At 35.7% G+C, this 19,722-nt stretch overlaps 1 protein-coding gene and 1 long non-coding RNA gene across 2 annotated transcripts; both read right to left on the reverse strand.

The window, feature by feature from the left end:
- Positions 1 to 10,883: 10,883 nt before the first annotated feature.
- On the reverse strand, positions 10,884 to 11,827 carry LOC130718269 (uncharacterized). The gene is made up of 2 exons (XR_009012567.1): positions 11,556 to 11,827; positions 10,884 to 11,419 (listed from the first exon to the last, which is right to left on the reverse strand). It is a non-coding gene; the product is annotated as an uncharacterized LOC130718269 (long non-coding RNA).
- Positions 11,828 to 13,032: 1,205 nt separating this feature from the next.
- On the reverse strand, positions 13,033 to 17,977 carry LOC130718896 (uncharacterized). Its single transcript, XM_057569528.1, has 6 exons — positions 17,558 to 17,977; positions 16,490 to 16,563; positions 15,563 to 15,712; positions 15,038 to 15,323; positions 13,987 to 14,223; positions 13,033 to 13,800 (listed from the first exon to the last, which is right to left on the reverse strand). The coding sequence occupies exons 1-6, from the start codon at positions 17,711 to 17,713 to the stop codon at positions 13,435 to 13,437; spliced, it is 1,269 nt and encodes a 422-aa protein (XP_057425511.1). The 5' UTR covers positions 17,714 to 17,977; the 3' UTR covers positions 13,033 to 13,434.
- Between the last annotated feature and the right edge of the window lie 1,745 nt (positions 17,978 to 19,722).

Genomic DNA, 19,722 nt, shown 5'->3' on the forward strand with positions numbered 1-19,722 from the left:
AAAGTGAGTTATGGGTATCACGTGCGGGCAAAGCAGTGTCATACTGCTGCGGAAACAGAAGAGAGTGAAAGTAGGAACAAGTTGCCAGATCATCATCATAATATTCATATTCATATTCATATTCTTGGGTTTAATTCAACTCATGGCATGGCATGGCATGGCATGGCATGGCACTGTGTCACTCTCATGTTCAGATCTTTTGGATCACAACTCACAAACTGACAGAAGCCATCAAATTGGCCCATGCCGCGTAGCACTCTGTGTGTTGCAGGAGGAAGCCTCTCGTAGGAGCCTGCACTGACAACCATCTACATGTAAGTTAATCAGTTTCTTACCCTTTAAGGTTTCTTGTTGTTTTTTATTGTTTCTTTGTTTTTTAATTATTAGTTTTAATTTGGATAATGTTAATTCACTTAATTGTATGGGGTTTTAATCCATATATTATGTTCTTTTAGAAATTGAGCACATAAGGCTTAAGGTTTAGAGTTCATTTAAGTGATTTTCCGGTGTACCAAAAAAAAGAGTAAGTTAAGTGATGTACGTACCACGGAGCATGCAGCATAAAGCACTCAGAATCCAAAATTATAGAAGAAATTCAAACAATAATAAGAAAAACGCATAATATATATGTAATTAAATGATCAAACTTGTATTGATAAAAATTGGGTATAAACTGTAAGTCTGTAACAGAAGCACTTAGCCTTAGTAAAGCTATCGTGAATAACTTCTAGCATCATGCTTGGGCATCCTTTAGATTATTAATCGTGACAACCTTGTCGTAGAAGTGAGCTACCCACTTCAACATTCGTGGGAATTGGAAATCAATCCTTAATAATGATAAGATAGTGGCCATAGCTTTTATTTGGGAATGAGCATAGCGATAGAGTCAAACATTAACTAGTGAGAAATAAGTAGAAGTGTAATGTGATGGTCATGTAGACGTCACGAGATGAGAGTATGTCAAATGGAGTGGGAAAAAATTGGGTGAAAGATTGTACAAGTTGTCAAAGGATAAGATTAAATCTAGAAGGTTGATCCACAATGTTTTCTAATTTGAGAAAAATATGGTCAATACTTTGCAATAATGTAGGTTTTGAGAAGGTGATGGTATGAAACTCAGCTATGGAGTCCATATGAAGGAAGCGACATATGTGCTGATTAGAAGTTTTGGTTGCCTTAATAACTTATTATTTGTCCATTCAAAAGAAAAGAGGGGAGGATGAATGTGAAAAAAACCAATGATTCTCTTCTCAGTGTTAGGAAGATTCTTTTCTTTTCGGTGTGTAGCTCCACGAGCTAGGAGCGCATCATCGGGCCAGTGGTGGGTCTAAGGGTTTTCCAAATTGAGTGCAAGGAGAATCATTATAGGTAAAGATCATGGAGAGGATGAAAAAATCAGAGATAATAAGACAAGAAGTTTAAAGTTAGGAAATTCTCCATAATACATTCACGCGTTAGAGATCTTCAAAATTTTGGGACTTACTTACTTTTTGTGGGTCAGTATTGCCACATATGATTTAAGGCATAAGGTCCTGATGCACATTTCGCTCCAATGGTTTGGATCTTACTTTACTTTTGGTTGGACCCAGAATACCCAATATATTTATATTATTTATTTTACATTTCTTGTATTGAATAAAAGAGAAACAATGATTATTTTATTTAAGATCTCACTCTAGAGGGTCGTTAAGACACGAATTTTAGCTTTTTCCAAGATCTCATGTCATGTAGGACAACTCCAGTGGTGGAATCATGTTAGATCCGAATCTTATTTTAAGATCCCAGATTAAAATCTCCATTGAAGATGCTCTTATATATTCAGATACTAAATATATAAGAGCGCCCTGGAGGAATATCCTCAAGGTCGGCCCAAGAGTCAAACCACCCAAGTAAAGACTTTAGACCCCAAAAAATTTGTTTTTTTACTAAGTAAAAACAGCCCCAAAAAACCAAGCAATTTTTTTTATTAACTAAAAAAGGCTCCCAAAATTATTTTTTTTACTAAGTAAAAAGATTCGTTAAAATTTGTTTTATTCTTCATTTAGTATTAGTCGGACCCTAAATGTCCTTCTAGTAAAATATGAGTGTCCAGAGTTGAGACACAATTATGTAAAAAAGATATGGGCACCATTACAGGAAAGCTAGAAACCGGTTAAACAGACAGTTGTAGAAATGGTGCCGATCTACTAGAAAATGTTTGGGTTGGCAATGACGATATTTTTTTTATCATAGTCGTAAGAACTACCATATGCCTCGTGCTCATGCATTTGAGCAGTGGTAAGTTTTCTTATGGGAAGTGTAGATGATGTAGGTGTGTTGTGCGTTTAGGATTAGAGGATTTGATATGTGTAGCTGTTGAGGTAGACGAACATTGAGGTGGGCGATTGAAACGATATTTATGAGGTTTTGAGTCCTTGAGGTTGCACTCAATTAGCTTGGATAGACCAATAGCTTGGGAAAATGAATAGGGATAGTGACTGAAACGTAAAGTAAGTGCTCTGGTGAATTCGTCTAATGTTATGAGTTGATAATTTTTGTGCATCCACTTAATATAACTTAGTGACTCGTCACGCAATAGAAAGAAATTAGTTTCAGTCAGTACTTTTGATGGGTTTGATAAAAGTGAAAGTATTGACCAGTTTGAAAAGTCAACCAAGTGGGTCAACTCCATCAAAAATGTTAAGTTTGAGTTCAGGGGTTTGGGGAAGTGATTGAGGGTGGTTATTATGAAATGGAATGAAACATGGGGGTGGCCTGCTAAAAGAAACCATGGAGAAAATACAGGGAGTGGTTGGATATAAATGTGAGCAACTTTAAAACTAAAGCAATAGCTTCATGACATGAATTCGTGCTAAGTTGTAGCTTATCTTGGATTTTGGACATGGATGATATATTGCCGATCATTGGATGCCAAGATTTAATAAGGGTCTACCAAATCTTGTTTGGGGGGCATGGTAGAGAATGAAAGCACAAATTTGGTATGAAGTGAGATTATCCCACAAAGAGAAATTTTAGAAATCATAGAAAAAGAAAATTTATGGAAACAACAGAATCAAATAGTGAGCAAAACTCAAATTTTCTCATGATTCTGAATCAATCTATTTCAAGTGGTTAAATCTTAACAAGCATTCTCTAATAAGATAATACACCTATATATTTTTATTTTAGACTAAGATGACACCGTTGAAACATTGACAAATTGTCTAAATGCGAGTGTTCGCACTAAATAGTAAACGGTTGACCATAAAATGTGTTATATTTCAATGAGGTAGAAATTGATGATTGAACCCAACACTATGGTTAAATAACGAAATGAGCAACCACAATGTCACGCTTTGAGAATATTGGGTTTTGAGAATAATATAGAATGTAGAACATATCTAATTAATTGAAGTCATTTAAACATAATTTTGAAGCCTGTAACAAAACAAAAAAATAAAACAAAACATTTTTGTAGCCACTTGGGTTTCTCAATTTTATGTTTGGGCCAATAAGTAACACTTTGCGAAGGCCAATTTTTGTAAGGGCTACCAATTATTGCATATCTTTGACCAAAAAAATGTTATTGCATATCTCATTTGGAAAAGAATAAAAAATGAATGATGGACAAAGAAGGCATCTTACCTTAATTATGAGTTTGAGTATATTTAATTAGGTACATTCTTGACATATCTTGATAGAAGAAATGAAGGGCTCACCACTGATGTCAGGTGGGTCAACTGTGTAGTAGTTATGGAGGACAATTTTTTTTTTTTGCAGCATGGGGTAGTAATTAATGAAGACTTTGTACTATTTAAATAAATGATTCAAGACAGGAGGATTAGTTGTGGCAGATTATCACTCTAGGCATTTGAATCTACTCTTTATTTGTAGAGTTCAAATTCAAATGTTAAAGCAACATAATCAAAGAATCTTAAAGGGCAATAGGAAACTAGCAATAGACACAAAAAAGTGTGTTTAAATATTAATTGAGTTTGAAGATTTTCATTCCAATTCGCAAAAAAAGTTCATTTCCTTTTCTTTTCTGTCTCGAGCTTTGCACTGGTCACAGCATGTATTCAAACATAGCCGACCGAGCAATGTGAATACTGTAGCAATAGCTAGCACACAATTTTGCTTTGGCAAATGTTGGTTTTGAAAATTTGTAAGTTCAACTGGGCACAGAAAAGTGCTATTAATTATTAGTACCTACTCAAAAGATAATGTATAGAACTGAACTTAATAGTGTGCATGCTTTATTTCTAACGACTACTAGTTCAATTGGGAAATATGTATAATTTATAAGCTCATTATCATTCAAACATCGCTGTAAAGGAGGAATAAGCATAATATCTTTTGCAAGTAATCACTGTTATTTGTGGCCCCTTTCAACAGCTTCTACCTTTCCAACTAATCTGATGGAAATTCCTTTTGATCATAGAGAAGAGTTAGCACTCAATTAAAGATGACAACTCATAATATGTGGCATTGTTTGATTAGTGTGAGTATAAATGTGAGGTGCATTATTGAAGATTGAAATTGCAAGCAAAATAGAATGAGGAGGGCATGTAGGAAAATATGGAAGTCAGTGCCTTGCACAAGCAGAAACATCTTAAGAACTGACTCAAGGAAGGACATCGAAGAAATTCTGAGGGCTAAACTTTCTACTATCAAGGAAGAGCCAGAACTGTGTGAAGAGAATCAGAATCTAACACCACCAAGACATGTGAGGATGGGTAAGAAGCAGGGGAAGAAGAAGATTCAAGCAAAAGATAAGTCTTTGAAGCAATCTTATGTCCTATTTGTTCATGGCTTTGCCTCCAGAGGAACATTTGCTGGGTTTCTTCAAAACTGAACTTCCATACTCCTTAACTATATTATGTAATTTTAATTTATGATGTGATGGTGTGTACTAGTACTACTCCTTAACTATTTTCTGTATGTAGTTTGTACAGTTTAATATTTCCTTCTTGTTATATAAAACTCACCGAAAATTGGCATGTAATATCATGTTTGGCCTAATATTTTTGACAATAACTGGTAGCATAAAATTGTATCATAACTTCTGTGACTTCTACATAAATTGTTCTCTCTGTTGATGTAGATTTTGTAAGTTGTAACCATCTGCATAATGAGTCAAAAAAAAAAATGATATGCCAGTCTGGAGATTGGATAGAAAAAGTTAAGAGTCCTTTTATGGTGTACAATTTCCATTCAGAGAAGGGCATAATAATCATGGCAGTGTAGCCTATCAGCTATTATTTCAAATTACTGAGAATTTGAATGTTCTGTGTCATGAAGATGTTGATATAGTAGTAGCAACTCTGCAAAATCAACCCTTTGGACAAAAAAAAGGAAGTGATTCATGCAATAAAATGAAATGTATAATAGAGCAAGAGCACTTGGTTCTAGAAAAATTGGGTAGAAGAACATGAGTTAAAATATTAAAATAATGTAATTTATATTTGAATACAATAAACGATTTAAGATTTTTATGTTACGTTGGCAATATCCAGGATATATATTGTGAGTCACACACGTTAAAAGTTGATCTTTAATGGCACTAGAGGTAAAATTGTTAGAGTACGGGGACACTCAATAATTGTGGGGGCAATGTAAATATTTTATAGGCTTAAATACTCTGGAGGTCCCTGAAATTGTCTGTCGTATGAAAATAAGTCCCTGAAAAATATTTTTCCGATTCGGGATCCCTGGAATTTTTTTTTTAATCTAAATAAGTCTCTACCCGTGTTCTGAGCTTATGTGGCTCTTATTTTACACAGTCATCAATTCCAAGTGTATTTTATATATTTTTTATTTTCCAACTGTTAAAATTAATCCCTAACCCTAAGTTATTGTTAATCTAATTAACCTCTAATCCTAATTTATTCTTAATCTTATTAATCTCATCATTCATTCTAATTTTCATCCTCATTCTTCAACGTTCCGTTCATCTTCTTCATCCTCCTTCTGCTTCTTTTTTTTCTTGATCCCACCTTTTATCTCTTTCAAGATAAAACTCCATAACCCCAACAAACAAACACCAACCCAGGAAATATACCAAGAATTTCATCATCTTCTTGTTGAAAAGAAAGTAGAAAAAGCTCCAACCCAGAAAAAAACCCAAACCCATGAAAAAATCCCACCTCACCTTCCTTATCCAAAGTCTAGAGGAGTACTCCAGACTCGCCGATGGAAAGTCCTCGCGGTACGAAGCATTCGTCGCCATTTTCGGAGCCACGTTTGAAGCTTTGTCGACGCTCTCGAACCAGCCGTCGTGACCATGGAAGCCACACTTGCGGCCACCCTTGAAGGTCATTGTCGCCCTCGTAGCTACGCTCAGCTGGTCAGATCTAGAGTAAGGGTGCGTGGTGTGGCCTGTTGTTCCCCTTCTTCTACCCCCGTAACCTTGTTCCTTTTTCCAATCGGGTCTTGTGCGATTTGGATTATGCGAAGGTTGGATCTAGATCTTGTTCATACATTTTGCAGATTTGGCTTGTGCATTTTCTTGGATATGTAGATCTTTTCCATACATTTCGTAGATTTCTAAGTTGTTGTTACGACTAAGAGGAGAAGGTTGCTGGAGTTTCAATTTTTGAAGTTTGAGAGGTGGTTGCTGAATTTTCTGGTGTTTCAATTGCAATCAGTTTTTTACAGACACTAATAGAGATTCCCAAAAGGGATTTTTTTCCATACATTTTGTAGATAGGGATTACTTTTGAGATTTAGTTGTTAATTATAATTCATTAACACACTTGGAATAAAAGAAAAAGAAAAAAATACACGGGGAATTTATGACTGTGCAAAATAAGAGCCACATAAGCTCAGAACACGGGTAGGGACTTATTTAGATTAAAAAAGAAATTTCAGGGATCCCGAATCGGAAAAATATTTTTCAGGGACTTATTTTCATACGGTAGATAATTTCACGGACCTCCAAAATATTTAAGCCTATTTTATATTATATTACATAGTATAGTATGAAGTAAAAGTGAAAAGGATGTGGGGCAATTGCCCCAAGTGCAACGTGTGTCTGCCACTATTTAAATACGTTTATGAAAAAGTGATTTTTCGTAGAGTAATAAAATGAAATTGAGGGAATTGATTATATTTAACATAGAAGCAAATATACATGTGGCAAGTGGATTCAATTCTTAACGGGTTATGATATATACACACATCTCCACTTCTTTTCCACCTTCTCTCTCCTTTATTTCTCTTTTCTCTATCAATTAAATCTCCTATCACATCTTTACTTTCTCTCTTCTTTCTTTCTATCTCTCTCTTCTTCCACATCTCCACACCTCAAAAATGAGGTGTGAAGAAATAATTACTCATTCTTAACATATGAAATTATTTTACTGGTACATTCAAACATTATTTCAACTAATCCGAATTGATTTTCACTAAGTAGAATTGATTCTGCTTTCCAAAACATCCGATTGAACTTGGAGAATTTTCCCTATTAATATACTAACTACTTCACACAAAAACTATTTTAATTTGAGAGTTTTCTTTATTCTTTTTCTGTCAAAAAATTCAAAGTAAGAAAATAAAACTATACATGCAACGTGTCTCGCGATTTTCTTTAGTTATCAAAGAATTTTTTTATTACGTCAAACGACACTTACAAAATGAAAGTAGTCAAATCATGATAATAGCGGTACTATAGAGCATCAATACACTTGAAAATTGATAAACTACTAACTAGAGAGGGAAATAAAATACAATCACCACCAACAATAAAACACAGATAATGAAATTTTTTTCCAGTGAACTTATTACTGTTTTTTGGGCTATCACAGTACAGTAGGCCTTAGCCCATCTTTGAGATTCTGCTTCAAATAAGTCCATTCTTAAACGGCCCAATCGTATTACAAATCCATGTCTGTCTAAAAAAACCTCTAAATTTGTGATGAGATGTGTAAGCTAAATTGAGGGTCTAAATTTGTTAAAAATAATTATAGGGGAGCCAAAATCACACATTAATCATAGTAGAGGGACTAAAAGTGAAATTAAGTCATTCTTTTATTTAATATGTTTGTTGTTTAATCTTTTACTATAGAAGACCTTAAGGATATAAGCTGATCCTTGCCTTTGTTAAAACACATACTAATATTCCACATTGTTCTTTCCTTAAGCAAATTTCTTCTACTAAAAGCATGCTTGCGGAAAAGAAGAAATTAAAATGCATGATTCACGTCAATTGTTTTCCCTTTATTTGAAGCTATTGCCAACTTAGTCATTAGCTGTATGTAAGAAAATATTAGTACTATATTTTTTGAGTTCCTATGTATTTTAATGTCATGGATTGGATGGATCTCCTAAGGTTAAAAATGGAAAATGCTTTTCAGATACGTGGTGCTTCACATTCGTCAGAAAAATTAGATTATATTATATGTAATATGTACAATCTATCAATTGGATGACGTTGCTGATATTCAATTCGACCACTAGAAGATTGTCACCTGATTTTCCCAAGGAGCAGTGCATGTTATTTATATAATATAGGTAGAAATTCAAGCCAAATGCCAAAGGTTAAATGAGTATGAAATTTAATCTTAAAACAGCATGACATGATGGTGAATGGTTGGTTGGCCTGGCCATACGAGCTTTTTCCCTCAACCCCAAGTGATCAGATCAGTTACTTGGAGAAGTCAATTTCACCTTTCATAAATGTTTATTTTTCGCAGGGATTTCGCAATCGAAACAATATTGGGTAAACTTTAAAATTAAACTAAATAGGTGAATTCTACCATACCCTCATTGTATGGTACATGTATAAAGAGTAAAACTTTAGTTTAAAAAAAATGGTAAAAAGTTATTTGGCTTGGCGTGTAAGTGGGTACGACTCAATTTACGGACTTGATCAATCCAAACCAACTCAATCACATTTTGGTAGGTTGAGTAATCGGATCGAATTGTTTTTTTTTTTTTTTTCACTACACACGTTCACCATCGATTCGGTTATCGGGTTTGGAGATTAATGACTCAATCCGCGAACTCGATCAACATGTACCAACCCAAATAATATAACTAAATAATAATAGAAATAATGAGTGAGTCTCTTCTTGTACTTAGCATTTAGGTTTTGATTGAGTTTTACCTCAATCGTCACTCTCTCACGACAAAACCTTAGTAAAGAACCAATCTCTCTCACATTGTTGTCATTGCTATGACATATAATTGACCTCCGCCAAATAATGAATGATTCTAATGACCTATTATTCATATGTCTTTTTTATAACTTCTCATTCGAGTTATGATTCAAGTTCTTTGTTTAGTAAGCAGTTTGCAATTTCGACATTTCTTCTTCATGTATAGCCCATTTTTTGATGTTTCAGATTTTGTCCGATTTATCATGTTCTTTTTTTATTTTTCTTTTCGAATTTAGTTCAAAGTTTGTAAAAATATATATTTATTTTATTCAAATCTGATCACCCGATCCAAACTAACTCATTCAACTTTGAGTTGGTTCGATTTAGGTCCAGAGGCAAAATATTAAAAATTAAACCGAGTTAAGAGGCTCTTTGATTGGCTCGGACTCGTAAAACCTAAAATCCAACTCTAACTAAACCAATTACAACCCTACTGAAAGCATAGAAACCATATATTTTCAAGAAAGCACTGAAATGCACGAGAATCTAACGCACGACTATAAACAATCTTATTTCATTGGTTGTTATCAAATAACAGGCCTACCTTAAATTCTCTTAAATAGTTTCCATTGGTTGAATATTGTTATCGTTCGTGTTGTACATAAGAATGAGTTGTGCAATATACAACTCCTCATATTTTAATTGGCACATTTGAAAACCCTAGGAAAACTGAAAAGAAAACTTTACTTGGCATCACAAGAGTGCAGTTGAGTGCTTCTCCCTTTTTACTTTATCATTTTATCCCTCACCTTCATAAATATAATTTTGATTGTGAGAGGCTACCAGAAGCAACCACCAAATACAGAGCTATCCGTGACTCTTATTCAAATTGAATCACATAAAGGTAAAATCATGAATGGTTAAAAAACAGCTTCAATTGGAGACTGAAAGGTAGTAAAATGCTGAAATGGTAATACTCCCATCATTTATAGCAAGCAATGCAATCAGCTGTTGGAAAGTAAAAGAAAGGGTACGATTCTTCCAACCATTTTAATGGCAAACTCATTACTCATGTCACAGCTGTGAAAGTAGAAAATACAAAACCACCTCTGTTCTTACCAATTAACTACTCAATTTCAAACCTGGAACTTTGAAATTTTGACTTTTTTGTGCTTCATCCCATCCTTGAGAACTCAACTCAAAACTTTGGACTTGCAAGTTAAAATAATCACATTCCAATTCCCACTTTTCCCTCTAACAAGCAAAAGGGTCCCCCACCCCAACCCTTAATCCTTGAAGCTTTGCCGGGCTAAATAGGACCACACATTTTGCAGTGTACATCCCACATAACATGGGGTTATTATTGATTCAACTACTATATAGTATATTAAACATTAGTGTATATTATTATCTTGGGATTCTAAAGTTTCTAATTCTAATAATAAAATGCATGAAATCCTGCTTCCAAATTGACCATTTTTTGTGTTTTCTGTACATAACATCCTATTATAACAAACCCCATTTCTGAAAAACTGAATTTTGGTGGAAAGTCAAACTGATTAGCAACACGCCAAATACTAATTAAGATAAATTTTTCAAATGTGATTCCCAAATTCTGTTTCTGCTAACCCCATTAGACTAGAAGCATATGAAGCTATGAGTAAAACCATAAAACAAGATAAATAACATTTGAATTAGTTCAATTCTATCAGTCAAGCTTCTTCCCACAATTGATTTTATCTTTAGAATCAATCGTAGAAGCATTTTGCTAAAAGGAAAGGTAAAGCGAGGAGGCAAAACCCATACTTTTGAGAGTAATGAACAATTATCTTTAGTACTAGCTCCAAACTGATCACACATACATATTGAGACATTGTAACTGGCTAATAACAAAATAAAAAGAAATGAATGATAATGGTGTCTTAGTGAGATGCTACACTAGCAGTAGCAGACATGTAATTACCAGAAACAAGAGGAAGATTCAGTTTTGCTGCGGTGGTGGCGGTTTAACAGCCGCGAAAACCGTCTCCTCCGGTAATAAAAGGTGCATCTGAACCTGGGGAAAAAGACCAACTTCCTAAATCCACCAGCAGAAGAAGACCATAGCCTTAGCCATAAAACTTTCTTGGCACGGATCAAAGACCCTTTGATTCTCTCTGTGAAACTCTTCTTTTGACAGAACTGGTAGCTTCTCAGGAACAGCTGCCTCTTCTCCATCATGGTGTAGTTCTGGTCAGGGTAGTAGTTGTAGTCGTAGTAGTGTCCTAATGATTCACTCCGGAACAATGATGGATTCACAGTCACACTTGCCATTTCTCTTGATTATCTCTCTCACTTTGGTTCTGAAGAATAACAAGAGATTTAAGATGTTATGTTAACAGAAAAGATAAGAATGGTTGTGTGTCATGTGAAAGCTAGAGAAAAAAGGAAAAGGGGTGTGAACTATGTATATTCATTCACTTTAGAAATTCAACGAACCTGATTTTGCTCTGCTTTCTTTACACGGCGTTCTGTCCTGGACGCACGCCACCACAGCCGCTAAAGTCTTACACCAACTCACTCAAGATTGTGTTCTCTATTTCCTCTTCTTTATTATACAAATTGAGTGTCCTCCTGTCACATTATTTAAGGCAGAGAAATAGAAACTGAGAGATGATGTGAAAGAATGAGATTTATTATTGTTAAGAGATGACTAAAGAGTTATTTATAAATGATAAAACAATTCTTATTTGTGAGAAATCTCAAGTTTGTGTACATTCTTATTTAAGGAGATTCTTTGACGTTTTAGCGCTCCAGTAAGCCTCTAAAATGAGCTTTTGATGTCCGTCACAAGGGTAATAGAGCAGACAATCCTCCATACCGAAGATCATCAATATATTATTAACACTCTGTCTGTTAGACCTAAGGGTGTCTCTCCGAGCCGTGTCATTTATTTAACAATGTGTTTTTAGACTAACTTAGTCCTAACTTAATTTTTTTATTTTAGGTACTTTAACACGTGGACAGACGGATAACTTTTGATCTTTTAGATGGACGGTCACGTGCTTTTTGTGTTCTCTTCTACCTTGCATTACTTGTTTGACTTTTTTCTTATTACTTTATTGCTCCTTTATGGTTGCTTATGTATGATCCAGGTAAGACAAGAGCACAAGACAAACTACCATAAGGCCATGACCTCCTCTCCCATTATCCATATGAATCCTTCAAATGAGTCAAGACAATATTCGCATAACCTCCTCCTCTTCTTGGGCTCCACTGATGTTTTGGTAGGTTTGGAAGTTGGAACTTGGAACAGAGGCGTCCACATCAGCAGCTTGTTCACTAAGGAGTATAGTCCCCTGAGTCGGTAGGGCCAAAAGCTTTGCTTACGTTAATGCATGGTTGGATATACAATGAAAAATTACAATGGACAATCACAAAGTTAAAGAAAATTGCTTTTATTCATTTTAATTTTGCCAAACCCTGATTTTCCAACATATATCTTAACATGCACTTTGTCACGGTCCAAACTGAAACTTAAACCTCGGGTGTTAAATAGAATGATTGATGTGAAGAGTACTACAACCACCACCAAGTGTCGTGCATAGATAACAACAGCAGACATGGCAACAAAATAAAGTGATTTGGATGACATTGAAGCCGACGAACATTAAAAACAACAATAATTGTTTGTGTAACGTGCAAATGTGAGCTGAAGAGGACGATGATGAATTGACAAATACTTCATGATAAACACCCCTGTTGTATTGGTATTACCCTGTGTAGTTGCTTTTATGGAGGAATTAGTATGTATTTGTATTTAGTTGAAGTTAGCCAAAAATACACTCGCTTCACACAAGAGACATTGATTGACCACAAGCACATTCAAATTGTCTTCTAATGTACGCTGACAGAAATACAAACACATGCTTAGTCATGAGGCATGTTTGGAATTAAAACATCTAACAAACGAGAGTTACAACAATATCTCAGAAAGTGATATTCATAGTTCAAACTTCAAAGTGATGCAGACTGATTGATAAATCAATCAATAAGTTGATTTAGTTCTAATATATATTCACTCAGAATCTGTTATGTTTTTAAGTATAATGCCTATGAATCTGTATCTACAATGTGCACACGGTAACACAATCAATGGAGACATTTTCAGCATGAAATTGAACACCAATCATCATGGATTGGTCGCTTGGGAGCGCTTCAGGCTTTTAAGCTACACACTGATACAAACACGAGCTCCATATCAGCTTAAATGCTTTCCTGGAATCAAACAAATCAAACTTTGGCTCATAATCACTCTACACTTCTCTCTTTGCAATCACAATTTACCCATTAGCTTAGCTCTGAATGTTCCTCATAGTCACCTAGTGCCAGCTTTATCAACCGCTGGAACCTTCTCAGGGTGATCAGATAAATCTAAATCTATAAGTGTAAGATCGTACGGCACAGATACAGAATTTGACACATCCACAAGTAGGGAAGATTTCATTGCATCAGAATGTGAGACATCAGAGATGGGACCTGAATTTGAGGGAGTGCTGCTATTAGAAGAAGAGAAACGTGAGAGCTGTATGTCATCCACCTTGTTTTCAAACATATGCTTATTTCTTCTCACTGCATCCATCTCGGGGCCAAGCGGAACAAAAGTTCGTGACCTATACTTCCTTGTTCCTTCTTCACCTTCACCGTGGTTATAGAGAACGTAATCATGATATGTTGGTGCAAACTGCCAGATGTTTGAGTAATATCAGACAAGTAAAGATTAAACAAGCAAATGGAGAGACAGAATCTTAGAGAAGAACCCATGGAACTAGAATTACAGCATGATGGTTGTATAGCCACGCATCAAACCATGCATAGAAATATGGGAGAAATGTAAATACATGGGATGAATATAGAAAGTGAGAGTCACCTGGTGGACTGTGTCATGGTAGAAGTCATTTAACATCAAAGCATGACCAAGGCTAGCTGTGAAGCCACGAGATACACCACCTATGTTAGCACCAGCGTATTCTTTGTATGGAAATGCATAAAAGTGGCCCACAGCCGCAACAAGCATTTCAACACAAATGATAAAATCTTGAAGTATAGCAGCTTCATCTGCATCCTTAATGAATTTTGACTTTGCAGCAAGGAAGACTAAGACACCCTAAGACATCAGAAACAAAAAGTTGCTCACTTCAAACCTCTAGCAGAAACAACAATTTAAAAGTGGCTCAACTTCAAACTCTAAATTAGATCCCACAGAGTCACAGACAGCAACCTTGTGGTATTCAACAAAAGTAATCATGTAATATAAGATAAAGCTACCCCCAAAAAAATCATGGCATTATAGCAAACTGACATCTGAACACACATAAATAGGTGCCAGTGTGTTTTAATTTCGTTATGCTATTGTTTTGTGTGTGGGGGTGGGGGTGGGGGGGGGGGGGGGGGGTGGAAGATGCAGAGCAGTAAAAACTTCGAAATTATTTTAAACAATTTGTGTTCCAGTAAAAGTGGGAAAAGAAACAAACCTATAAAAATATAAGCAAAGTTCAAAATTTTAGGTAAATGATAAGAAAACAAAGGCAGCAAACCCAACTTCTGGCATATATACAATTACAACCAGAGACTAATATAAAATCCTAGCTCCCTGTATCAAAATCACAAAACATGACACTTGATTCCTGGATTTATCCGTGTCTCTTCCATACACAGACTACTCTAGAATGGAAGGTGCAAAATGTATATTCTCCTTTTATATTTGGAGGGAAGAACTTATAAAAGTTAGCTCCTAACAAATTACGTATAGTCATCTAAAGACCAAAAAAGTCATCCTTAGTATTCTTACATAGCATTCACAAATCCTTTCTTATAGTCACAAAAACAAGCCATTTTATAGTCTTCCTGTGTTACAATACAATGAGCCACAAATAGAGTTCATACTACACGGAACAAATAGACCATAAAAAGAAAGTTACCTGCCAATAAGTCAGGAATACAACAGATTTTATAATGATAAACTTTGGTACTGGATTGAATGGATGAAGCAGATCCTTGCATGCCACATAAAATAGAGCAAGAGCATAGAGCGCCATTGTGTATGAGAATGTGTATATGATTGTAAGATACAAGTACGACTGCTTTGGACTGAAATTGCCATCCTTATATTTCCCCTTGACATAAAGTATAAGTGTAACAGCAACTAAAATGGGCTTCAAAATCACAAACTGCAAACCACCTTGCTTGCATTTTCGTATAAAACGCCTGAAGTAAAAGTTCAGGAGTGAGAGAAGAACCTCAACTATGATATAATCATTATGCTGCCATGTTATAAGTCTGTAATAGAATTCTTGTTTCTCTAAGATTTTTCATATTTCAAAAATTGCATAATCCTAACCACTTACAAACGTTATGTTATTAATTAAAACTCCATGGAAAATTGTAGGGAACATTTCCAGGCACAAAGGCTTTAATCCAAAAATATGCATCAGATTTATACTCACCCGTCTAGCGGTATAGGGGAAAGGCAACAAGTCATGAGAAACCACGACGGCTTCAGAACCCGACCACTTAAACTGAGGACCACTGCTCCAGGACCACCAACCCATGCAAGACACAGTGATAGGAAATTATAAATGACCCAAGCTTCATAACTGAAAAAGAAGATAAGAGAATGCGATAAATACACTGCTCCTAAGTAACAAACATAAGTCATAAAATGAACTTTAAAACAAGCAATACAGATTAGGGAACTACAAATTGGCAGACACTAGAACACATAAAAGCTAGTCAAATCAACTCAAATTACACTAATATATGGGGAAAAGCTGGAAGTGCTATTCATTCTCATGACTGATGACTCTATATGTAAGCACAGTTTCTGCTCCAACACTCTCCTTCACCCTATAACTGTGTCAGTCACATAATCAACACATGATGAGAAGAATAGTGCTATTCTCAAGTTTTGTTTAGTGGTTAGTGAATTACCACCTAACAAGGTGAAAAACTACATAACCTCATTAGTCATTACATATCTTCAGACATGCTCAAAAAGGTAAATCAATATTTAAAAAGGACAAGAAAAAAAAGTTTATGATTGGAATTGGATTCTATTCAGAGCAGGATATCAAACAAGTAATTTCTACAAATCAACATCAAGGGGGTTCAGGACAAAATGACCCCTGCAACTACTTCAGACTGTTCAGTGTTCACTAAATGAAGACCCAGAACAATTGTATATGGTCATTATAACTTATACCCATAAAATTAGGCTATAGGCAAATCAATCTCCAAAATCATAAAAATAAACAGGAAAGTACACATGTGAACCATAAATCACAAATGAAAGAAAAGAAAAAACATACACAAAAGTTTTCAAACTTAATATCCGCAACAACCAAAATAAATACAGAAAGAGAGGAATGTCTTACACTTCTCGGATGGAATTAAAATAGATTGAACTCGCAGGTAGAACAAGGGACAAGAATGACATTAACGCATAAACCTGCCAGAAAATTACATCTATAATGATTAAATCAAATCATAGAGAGATAATACGCAATACAACTAATATCAAGAGCAGGGTTGTCAAATCGCGGTGAGCCAAAAATCCGCTATTTCGGCCGCTATTTAGCGGTGAATAGCAGGAATAGCGCGCTATAGCGGGCAATAACGGTGTCGCGATTAGCCAAAAATCCGCTACCCTATAGCCGCTATTTGATATGTAATATGAAAATACAGAGGAAAATAAAGGAGTTAAAACAAAAATTGCTAGGAAAGACATAGAAGCCATATGTGAAAGAAATTATACAGAATGAGAAAAATACACTATCATCAGCTACAGCTAGTAAACAGGTTTGCTCCCAAACCAAATAGAATAGTTGAAGCAACAACCAATCAAGAAGCTGAAGACTTTGCTTGGGAGTTTGCTCCCCTTGTTTGGAAGTTCTCAAAAACCTCCAATTTGGGGGAAATCCACAAAATATCTAAAGGAGGGTCTTGGAGGGGTTTTGCAATTTGTAGGGTTTTAAAAAATTCCCCAAAGCATTTACCCCTTCTTAAAAATCTCTCAACCAAGCGGAGGGCTTCTCATAAGCCTCTTATTTCCCTTCCCTCCACTCCAAAATCCAGCTCGCAAACAAAGCCGAAAAGAATTACTGAACTTTCCACTTCCCGGATCATGAAAACCGATGGTAATGGAATCCCTCTACATGATTCCCACTTCCCCTCTTCCCCATTCACATGAATACCCCATTTTAACAATCCCTATCTAAAATGGATGCAAATTTAGTACATTGATTCTTCAACTTCACTACGTATAAACTCGGGTGTTGTTCGATCACATAAACTACTAAAGATGCAATCAACAAAATGCAGAAAGACATCAAATTCAGCCAACACAACAAAACAGAATCTAGAAAAACAAGAGTGAAGTTACACTCTAACTAACAGTAATCGATAAAACAAGAAAAAGGGATGTTTGAGACTACACAACTCACCGGAACCATGAAAACAATCCGAACAATGTAGCGCTGGTAAGTGGGTTCGGTGTAATTGACAATGTGCTTATAAATGTGCAGCAGAGCCAAAGAAACAGCTCCAATTGTGCAGAGGAACGCGACGATGTAGAGGTAGATTGGAAGATGTTCCGCCATTTCTGTGGCCAAATTTAGAAATGCCCTAGTCGAAGTTGCTATAGACGCATTTCCACAACGCTTGGATTTTGGGTAGGGAACGAGGAGAGTGGCACCATGAGAAGGAAGAGAGTGTGAACCCTAGCCTAGCCACGATCGGAGATCGGAGAAACGAGAATTGGGTGGGAGGGAACAGAGTCGATCTGTGAAGATGTTGATGAGAATGAAGGGAATAACTGCAAAACTGAGTGGAAGAGATGGTGTTAGTGGCAACAAATAGTGGCGGCTGTCAAGGAAAATGGAAAAGAACAATGTCTTTTATTATAAATTTATTCATTGTTATTGTTTGGTGCTAATATTGTATTGCATAAGTTTGTACATCAATCTTCTATTATATGACAAAATAATGTATTATTTAATTCACCATATAGATGATGGTTAAGGTATGATAACAGTTTGATGTATAACCTACATGAAAATATTTAATGCAATTCCACAACCACCACTCTCCGCCATCGCCACCATCGCTGCCGCCTCCACCACTGCCACAAACTCCATCACCATCGTTATCACGACTTGCACTGCCACTACCACCTTCCACCTCAGCCACCACCACCCAACACCACAACCACTTCCACCACCTACACCGTCGTTGTCACTCGGCATCATCACCTACAACCACCACCACAACCGCCACATTCCATCATCGCCACAGCCACGTCAGACACCACCGCTATCCACTAAAACAATCCTCATTTTTATAAGTTATACGATGTATGACCAAACATTGCATAGTATTAAATTTTTATCAGGCCTAATATGATCAAGTCTAATACGATCAGACCTCAAACTATCACGTTTTATACTATACAACATACTAAACGGGTCCTTAGTCTCTCATCAGAGTAAAGTTGTTCAAATGTCGCTAATTTTTAAAAAATAACCCACTCTTAATGCTCGCCGAGCTTTGGTAACCTTGTCAAGTGTCATCGTCGATCATAGACGATGCTTCCACATGTCAGTGTTAGCTCATGTGAATTTTTTAATTTGTTTTTATTTAATTTCTTAAAAAAAATTCCACCTTTGATTTACTAACTTAAAACTAAATTAACACCAATAAATTGCAAGGCCCTTTTTTTTTCGTGATCTTTCCCATTCTTCTTCTATTTTCTCTCTATAATCATACTAGGGGAGCTGAGCTTCATAGAGGGAGGGTCCCTCGGCTAGGAATTGATGGAGTGGAACTTCAGAGAATGGTGACAACCTCTTGGAGGCCATGGAAAGCTTGAGAAAGTTTCTATGGTCGTGAATTCGTCTTCTTTTTTATGGATTTCATCTCTTCTATGATTTCCCTTCTATACATTATATAGCTTGATTATTTGATTGTTGTAAACTCATTCATTGATGTAAATCAAAATCTTTCATGTATGATGTTTCTTTCTATGCTTCAGACTTCTAACCAATCAATTGATAATCAAATAGCTTCACTAATTTATAATTAGATCAGGAGGTTCATATGAATTAGTTTATGCTTTGTACAATGAAGGTAGAACGTCTATGTCTTAGGTCACGTCGTGTGTTAAAGTTTTACTTTCTGCACTTCAAGTACCAGTTATTCGTGTTAGATTTTTATGGACTAAATGACATCGAGAGATAAAAGCGGGTCTGGTTCAAGAGAGAAACCCCTCAATGGATTAGTTGTCTTAGGGTGAGAATATCTTGGTTAGGAACAGTTGTGGATTTCCACATGATAGGTGGGGCTTTGAGTTATAACATGAGTTTCTGGGGGGACAATGAAGATTCACAAGCTTGGGTACCTTGTCTTATGATAGATTGGTCATTAAGAATGTCTTTGAGATATCATTTCAGCTTTAGTGTTCCTTTTGGTTTTCCAAATGGTAAGGAATTTCGTCTAGGAATTCTCACTGACAGATTCACCTTTGCTAGAGATAGTTTGGTGGATAACTCTCAACATCTTAAGTGAAATCAACATTTACAAAAGTATTTGAGTTAAAAATAATTAGAGGTTA

Source organism: Lotus japonicus, chromosome 5, assembly GCF_012489685.1.
Source record: "Lotus japonicus ecotype B-129 chromosome 5, LjGifu_v1.2".
Lineage (NCBI taxonomy): Eukaryota > Viridiplantae > Streptophyta > Magnoliopsida > Fabales > Fabaceae > Lotus > Lotus japonicus.